Source organism: Sciurus carolinensis, chromosome 16 (assembly GCF_902686445.1).
Source record: "Sciurus carolinensis chromosome 16, mSciCar1.2, whole genome shotgun sequence".
Lineage (NCBI taxonomy): Eukaryota > Metazoa > Chordata > Mammalia > Rodentia > Sciuridae > Sciurus > Sciurus carolinensis.
The window spans coordinates 49,026,545-49,034,443 of record NC_062228.1 but is presented as its reverse complement, the minus strand read 5'-3'; the positions used below and the strand labels follow the sequence as shown (position 1 = coordinate 49,034,443).

Genomic DNA, 7,899 nt, shown 5'->3' with positions numbered 1-7,899 from the left:
GTTTATTTCGGATACCCCCAGCCCCGCCTCTTCCCCCTGCCTGCCCAGCTTCCTCTCTAGAGGACACTTTCACTTCCTGCTACCCCAGGCATCCCGTCGGAAACAGGTAGGGCCCCCAGGGACCCAGCATCTGGTATCTGCACACCATGCTGCCTCCCTCTGTACCAGGCAGCTGTCCCACCAACCCTGGCCACCGCCACCCACATCCTCCTCCCCCTCCCAGGGGTCCCAGGGGACCGCTGCCTCCTGGTCTCACCCTCTCCTTTCTGCTGTCCCCTGGACTACACACCTGCCCTTCCTAACCCTGGGCTCCGCGTCAGTGGGATGACTCATTTGCTTAGCTGTTGATCATCTGTAGCATATACCCCCTCAAACGGGAGGGGAAATTCTCAGTGGGGGCCTTGCCCTGTTCATCACCCCCCCCCCCCGGGGCACTGCACCTAATTCTAGGCCAGAGGTAGACCCAGGTTTCCTGTTCCTGGGACTGCTACAGGAAATATTCAAAAGTGCTCCTTCTCAGTGAGAACCCCTTTGGAGTGTAGCTGGGTGCAGTGACACCTGCTTGTAATCCCAGCCTCTGGGGAGGCTGAGGCAGGAGGATCACAAGTTTGAGACCAGCCTCAGCAACTTAGTGAGACCCTGTCTCAAAATTGAAGGGGCCCAGGATGTAGCTCAGTGATAGAGAACCCCCTCGGTTCAATGCCCAGGACTGAAGGGAAAAAAATGCTGGGGTCGGATGGATGGATGGATGGATGGACAGATGGATGGATGCATGGATGGATGGATGGATAGAGAAGCAGATGCGTGAGAAAGCAAGTAGGAGTAACATGTTCATGTACAATCCCCTGCAGCGGGTATTCAGATGTTCACTAGAAAATTCCTTGAGCTTTTCTGTAGCTTTGAACATTTTTACAAGAAAATGGCGCACGCCTATAATCCAAGTGGCTTGGGAGGCTGAGGCAGGAGGATCACAGGTTCAAAGCCAGCCTCAGCAACTCAGGAGGACCTGTCTCTAAATAAGATGCAAAAAAGGGCTGGGGGCCCTGGGGCTGTGGCTCAGAGGTAGAGCGCTTGCCTGGCATGTGTGAGGCACTGGGTTCGAGTCTCAGCACCACATATTAATTAAAGGTCCATCAAAACTAAAAATATTTTTTTAAAGGGGCTGGGGATGTGACTCAGTGGTTAAGTGCCCCTGGGTTCAGTCCCTGATACCAAAAGGAAAAAAAATATAATCAGAGAAAATATCACAGGGCCCCTCCGTAGTCTGAGAAGGGAGTAGAGGGCACGTTGTATCACTTTGGACAGATGCCGGGCCACTATGGACCTCAGCACCACATAAGTAAATAAATAAGTAAACAAGTAAAAGTTATTTTTTTAAAAAAAAAGAATAACTAGGGCATAGCTCAGGGCCACTGGGGTCCATTCTGATTGGTCAGAGCCTCTGCTATACCGGTTGTGAATTTTTTGACTATCACCCTATGGGGAGCAGCCTTGAGTCTTATTTTCCTCCCTATCAGAGGCCAGACCATGGCTGCCTGGCTTCCCACACCCTGAGGATGGTCCAGCCAGACAACATGGCCTCTGCGGCTCCCACCGAGGGGGAGAGGTGAGGGCTGCCAGGGCCAAAGTCTCCATCTCCTGCCCCTGAATCCATAAATCCCTTCTGTCCTACACCTACACCATGAGACCCTGAGCCCCGTCTCTGACCCTTTGTCCCTAGGCTGCCCCTCCCTGCACCTTTGACCCTACCTCCATGTCAAACTGCCTACTTCTGACCCCTGACCTCCTGGACCCTGCACATCACAGGCCGGTCCCACCACAGGCAAATGGAGCAGGCAAGACCCCTCTAGGGGTCCTCAGCACCCCAGAGCCACTTCTTCGTCTGAAGAGGACATGGGGTGTGTGGCAGGTCCCAGAGTTGGATGCCAAGGAGGCAGAGGCCCTTGTGAAGCTGTGGCCACTAGGGGTGAGTACTCAACCTGTGGACCTTTCCTGTGACACCTGGAACCAGCCAGGACCCTGTTGGTTGCGAGTAACCAGCACAGTACAAACGGGGCAAATCAAAAAAATTATGTTGATTCAAGAGATGGAAAAACAGAGGTAAAAGTAGTTTCTGGAAGGTCTGGATTCTGAGTTTCAGACAACTTAAGATTTTCTCTTCACCCTATTTCTTGGCTTGGCTTTCGACTGTGGGGAACTCTAGATGTAACAAATGCTCATTCTATAGTGGCTTCGACAAACGACATTCATCCTCCTAACATCACCAGAAAGGCAGCTGCCAGCTCTAGTTCAGCAGCACAGTGACATCAAGGCCAGATGCTCTACAATCCTTTAGGACTTCCCCTGTGGTTTCCCAGTGACTGCCCCAGGGCCAGCCCACGTGTATTCCAGGCACGAAGAAAGGAGGTCCCAGCTGTATCTTTTCTTTTTTAGACCAGGACAAGCAAAGGCAGAATACCTGGTTGGGGTCCAGATGGCAATATTTTAAAAGCTCACCTGGCCAGGTATAGTGGCACACGCCTGTAATCCCAGCAGCTCAGGAGGCTGAGGCAGGAAGCTCACAAGTGCAAAGCCAGCCTCAGCAACTTAGCGAGGCCCTGACTCAAAAATAAAAAATAAAAAGGGCTTGGGATGTGGCTCAGTGGTAAAGCACCCCTGGGTTCAATCCCTGGTACCAAAATAAATAAATAAATAGAAGCTCACCTAGAGGACCGGGAATGTAGCTCAGAGGTGGAGCACTTGCCTAGCATGCACAAGGCCCTGGGTTCAGTCTCCAGCATGCAAATCATCATCATCATCATCATCATTTCAACTGGGAGTTAGAGAATCAGAGCTAAGAATGACTGCCCACCCAAATCATCAACCCTCTCTTATTGCTCAACTTAGTAATGCATTGGACAAGGAATTCTGCACAGAATATTGGATGGATTTGGAGAGGACAACTTACAGGGTCTACCACAGTTTCCTCCTCAGGAGGACATGTTCTTTGTGGTGGCAAAGATGGCTGTCCCCAAGTTAGGACTCTATCCCACCAATTCAGCAACCCCAGTGCAAAAAGAGAGCTTTTGAGTTAGGGATGTGTTTCAGTGGTAGCTGCCTACCTAACACGTGCAAAGTCCTGGTTTCTATCCCCAGCATCGAGAGAGAGAAAGAGAGAAAGGAGAGAAAGCTTTTTCCAAAGAGTTCCAGCAAAATTCCTGTGGAAGATGTCCATTGGCTAAGCTTGGTCACATGCTCATTGCTGAACCAAAAAGTAGGCAGAGAGCAGTCACCCTATTGGCTAGGTCAGGTCATGGTCCACGTCCTGGGCTTGGGGGAACCAGTCTCACCCACATGGGACTCAGAGTAGGGGGCAGTTTACATCTGCATGCAGGTTTCTCATGTTGATCTTCGCCTCCATCTCCGCAGAGTTTCCTGGTCACAGGACATGACCCCAGCCAAGTCCTGGTATTGAAGACAGGACTTTCACCAAGAGAAGTCAACACCTACCAGATCCAGAAGGTGCCTGGAGGTAAGGCACCTCCTTTAGGTTTCCAGTCCATAGCAAATATATCACCAAGAACTGTCAGCTTCCTTTCCAAAATGTCTCCTTAATCTGCCCAATCCTGTGGGCCTCCGCCCCCTAAGTCTGAGTGCCCATCACCTCTTGCCCATATCATGGCAGTAGCCTCCTCTCTCGTCCTCCTGCAATCCACACTGAGCACAGCAACTGGGGTGGTCTTTTCACACATCAGTCACATGTTGTACACCCCTTCCTCAAACTCTGCAAATACCATGCAATATATTGCAATACCAATTTAAGCTCCGCATCCTGGCCTGTAACATGCTGTGTGACATAAACCTCTTGGTTTACTGCCCCTCCTTCACTCTGTCCCAGCCAAGCCCTGTCCCTTGAGCATGCTGAGTGTTCCCTTTGCAGGGCCTTTGCTTGCTTTTGTTCTTCCTGGAGTGGCTGACTTAGTTCCCATCCTTTGGGCCTCCAGGCAGATGCAAACTTCGTGGACCACCAGAGCTCAGACGGCCCCGGTCACTCCATTCGTAGCCCTCAAGACACACTACAGGCTCCAGGAGGCCAGGGAATTTGCCTCCTTTTTGACAGTGGTGTCCCCAGAGCCTGGAAATAATTAGGTGCTCCCATAAATATGTGTCTGAGGAATGAATCCTATTTGGTGGCATAAGCAGGATGCAAGAGTCAAGACCAAGGAAAAGATAGGGACTCCAAGGGATGGAAATGTCCCTGTTCTGCAGGTCTGGGGCGGGGTGGATTGCAGGAATGGAGGTAGAGTGTCCCAGGAGAGAGGAATCTGCCACCCACAAGTTTTGTTCTTTTTTCTCATCCCTACTTGCTTCCTCCCCCCAGGAGTGTCCCTGGAGTCCTCCAACCTCTGCATGCCAGACCTGCCCCATCTCCTGGCCTTCTTATCAGCCAGCAGGTATAGGTCACTCATCAAAGGGGCCCGGGGGACTGTCCCTACGATGCACATTGTGGTTCCCTTCTCTTCTCTCAGGGACGTTTTGCCCCAAACACTGCTCTTGCCCCCTCCCACCCCTGTGCCTGGAGGCAGACACAAAGGTAAAAAAGGGTGGGGGCTTGCTGGCCTCCTCCGCCACAGGGATTCCACTTGAGGGACCAGAGTGCTGGGTTTGAGGGAGGATAATGGGGGGGAGAGAGAGCTGGAGGCTTAGCTTTTGGGATCCTTTAGGACGAGGGGATGGGAGCCTAGACTGCTAGAGAGCCATGGAGGAGGAGGGAGCCCGGGGTCCTCAGTTCCTGGCGGAGTGAGGAAGGCTGGGAACTTGGTGTCCTGGTGCTCTGAAGGGACCAGGGCTGGCCCCAGGACACCAAGGACATCTTACTTGTGCTGGTCTTCAGAGTCCCTGCAGGTTGGCAGGGTACAAGGTGAGCCCTCAGGGAGGGTGCTCTCTGTGGTGAACCAGCTCTATCTGGAGACCCATGGAGGCTGGGGAAGGGAGCAGACCCCCCAAGCGGTGGAGCCAGAGACCGACCCGAGACTCGCTCCAGGTTAGCGGGGTGGAGCCCTGGGAGAGCGGAGCCAGCGGCTCTGGTTGCTCTGTGGGGCCCAACCCGCTCCTCACATCCAGCCCCCAGGAACCCCGTCCTGCACCAGGTCTCCTGGGTGGAAGGCCCGCTCAGTCCAGAGGTGCACCACCCTGTACCGGCTCTGGCCAGCCTGGTGGAGGAGAAAGAGGAGGAGGAGGAAGACAATGACACCTACAATGACCAAGAGGAAGAGCCGGAGGATGTGCTCACCGCGCACGTCCGAGCACTGGCCAGGGCGCGGAGCAGCTACGTGGGCAGGCAGTACCGGGGCCTCCGGGCACGCCTCACCTCGGATTGCACGGGTTCCCACAGGCCTGGAGACCCTGCCACTGAGCTGCTGCAGGATGTGCGGCACCTCCTTACTGACCTCCAGGATTACTTGTCGAAGGACCCCGACGTCAGAGCTGTCTTTGGGAGCAGGGGCCCGAGGTTCCCCCAGACGGACGAGGATATTGGTAACGGGGAAGACTGGAAGGGAACCCCCATGGCCTCAGGTGTGCATACACTCGGCCCTACTATGTGCTCGCATCCAGCTTCTTTCTCCCGATCGGTGCGCACCTGTTTCCTTTCCGCTCTCAAGCCCCTTCCTAAGGCTAAGAACCTGTTCGCCGCACGCACGTGCGTTGACAGCCGTACTTCCTGTCCCAGGCGCGTGTGCACACCCGCGTGTACCCTGTGGGTGACCAGAAGCTGGGGAGGGGTAATGGTCTGCCAAGTGGGTCAACTGGGTGGCCCTGCCCTCACTTGCCCCGCGCCCCGCAGGTCCCGCAGTGGAGGCGGCCGTATGCCGGGCAGTGCTGGAGCCCCTGAAGCCTGCCCTGTGGACGCGACTCCGCACGCTCCGCGCCCAGGAACTGCGGCGACTGAGGCGGCGACAAATAGCCCTGCGGGTGGGAGCGGGGCCTCCAGGCGCTCAGGGGGTGGGGCTTGAGGGGCAAAGCCCCGCCCCCGCCCTGCGGAGCCGCATCCACTCGCGCCTGGAGCACCTGCACGCCGCGTGCGCGCCGCGCCGCAAGGTGGCGCTCCTGCTGGCGGTGTGCAGTGACGTCTACGCCGGCCTGGCCCGCTGCGACAACCAAGGTAAAGGAGCGGTGGGCGTGGACCTGGGTGCGGAGTGGCTTGAGAGCTGGGGGAGCCAGGTAGGATGCACCTGTGCGCACGTCGAAGAAGAGGGTGGTGGTCCTGAGATTCTGGTCGGAGGCGTTTGCATACTGGAGAAGGTGGGGAGGCAGCCAGGTCTCGCTGTCCTGGGAATCGGATGGCAGATGTCTCCACACCCCCAGCCACCTCAGAACCTGTCCTCTGGCTTCCCCAGAGCCCCTGGGAGCCGACGCCTTCCTGCCAGCCTTGACCGAGGAGCTGATCTGGAGTCCGCACATCGGGGAGACACAGCTGGACGTGGAGTTTCTCATGGAGCTCTTGGATCCGGACGAGCTCCGGGGAGAGGGTGAGTTCTTCTCTCCGGAACATCAAGGCCCAAGCATCCTCCTCGTGCTGCAGAAGGAAAGGCGGGCGGGCGACCAGGGAAACCCAGAGAGCCCCGCTGACCACTCCTTCTCGCCCCCAGCGGGGTACTACCTGACCACGTGGTTTGGGGCGCTGCACCACATCGCCCACTACCAACCTGATGCAGGCCGCGCACCCCAGGGGCTCAGCTCCGAGGCTCGTGACTCCCTTCGCCAGTGGCACCGCAGGCGCACGCTGCATGGACAGAACCCACCTGGAGCCCAGGTGACTGCCCCTCTGGGATGCAGGTGGAAGAGGGAGTGGAACCTGTTTTCCTCTGACTCAGGCTCCCCCACCCCCAACAGGCCAACCTGCCATTTGAGGAGCCATGGTCAGTAGCAGCTGTGCCAGGGGCCACTGATGATTAGGGGTCTCAAACCCCTCCACTCCCCAAGCAAGATGCAGAGGCAGCTGGGAAGCAGGTGGCGTAGGGATGGTTCCCAGGAAAAGGGAACATCCCACCTCTGGGCCTTCACAGGGCTCTTCCGGCTTCCTGGAATGTGCCTTCTCTCCCCTCCAGGTCCTTATGCACATGTCACCTCAGTGAGGCTCTCCCTGATACCCCTTTCTAGAACCATATCTACTCCCACCTGACTCTCAATGGTAGGAAAAATAATGATACCTGGCAAGGATGTCCCAACCTCACCCACAAACTGTGAATGTGCCACCTGACACATTAAAAGGAACTTCGCAGATATGGTCACAACAAGGACAGAGGTGGGGAGGTTATCCAGGATCCTGGTGAGCTGTGTGCTGTCCCAGGGATCCTTAGAAGAGGGTGGGCGGCAAGGGTGTCATGGCATGAGCCTTTAGTCCTAGCTGCTTGGAGTTGAAGGCCAGCCTGGACAATGTTGCCAGGCCCCAATTCACAAAAAAAAAAAAAAGGTTTGGGCGGGTCAGAGGAGGGATGATGCGGATAGAAACCAGTGGTGTTGCCAAGAGCCATCAATGCAGACCCACTAGAAGGTGAAGAAGACAAGGCATGGACGTCCCCCGAGGCTTCCGGAAGGAACTCAGCTTTTGATCTGAAAGCCCATTCTGGATTTCTGACCTAGAGAACTGGAAAACAATAAATTGGTTTCAGTCACTGAGATTGTGGTGATTTGTTATAGCACTGATGAAAAAGGAAAACCTTCCTTTATCCTGATCTTTATTTTTCTCTCAAGACATACCATGTAAGCCAAGCACAGGAGCACCCACTGAGATCCCAGTGGCTCAGGAGGCGCAGGCAGGAGGATGGTGAGCTCAAAGCCAGCCTCAGCTACTTAGCCAGACCCTGTCTCTAAAGAAAATATTTTTAAAAGGGCTGGGGATGTAGCTTGGTGGTTAAG

The 7,899-nt window shown here is 55.3% G+C and overlaps 1 protein-coding gene across 5 annotated transcripts; it reads left to right on the top strand.

Annotated features, from left to right (window-relative positions):
• The first annotated feature begins 74 nt into the window (after positions 1 to 74).
• Positions 75 to 7,646, top strand: Rinl (Ras and Rab interactor like). Of its 5 annotated transcripts, none has more exons than XM_047529232.1 (12): positions 75 to 106; positions 1,518 to 1,606; positions 1,721 to 1,966; positions 3,409 to 3,511; positions 4,361 to 4,433; positions 4,509 to 4,573; positions 4,874 to 5,023; positions 5,104 to 5,517; positions 5,825 to 6,142; positions 6,378 to 6,509; positions 6,630 to 6,793; positions 6,874 to 7,646. In XM_047529232.1, exons 3-12 carry the CDS (start codon positions 1,754 to 1,756, stop codon positions 6,934 to 6,936), a joined length of 1,695 nt encoding a protein of 564 aa, XP_047385188.1. In that variant the 5' UTR covers positions 75 to 106; positions 1,518 to 1,606; positions 1,721 to 1,753; the 3' UTR covers positions 6,937 to 7,646. The 5 variants fall into 5 exon arrangements, with proteins under 5 accessions (XP_047385188.1, XP_047385190.1, XP_047385186.1 ...); XM_047529234.1 differs by having other exon boundaries at positions 5,104 to 5,556; positions 6,696 to 6,793; XM_047529230.1 differs by having other exon boundaries at positions 5,104 to 5,556.
• The last annotated feature ends 253 nt before the right edge of the window (positions 7,647 to 7,899 follow it).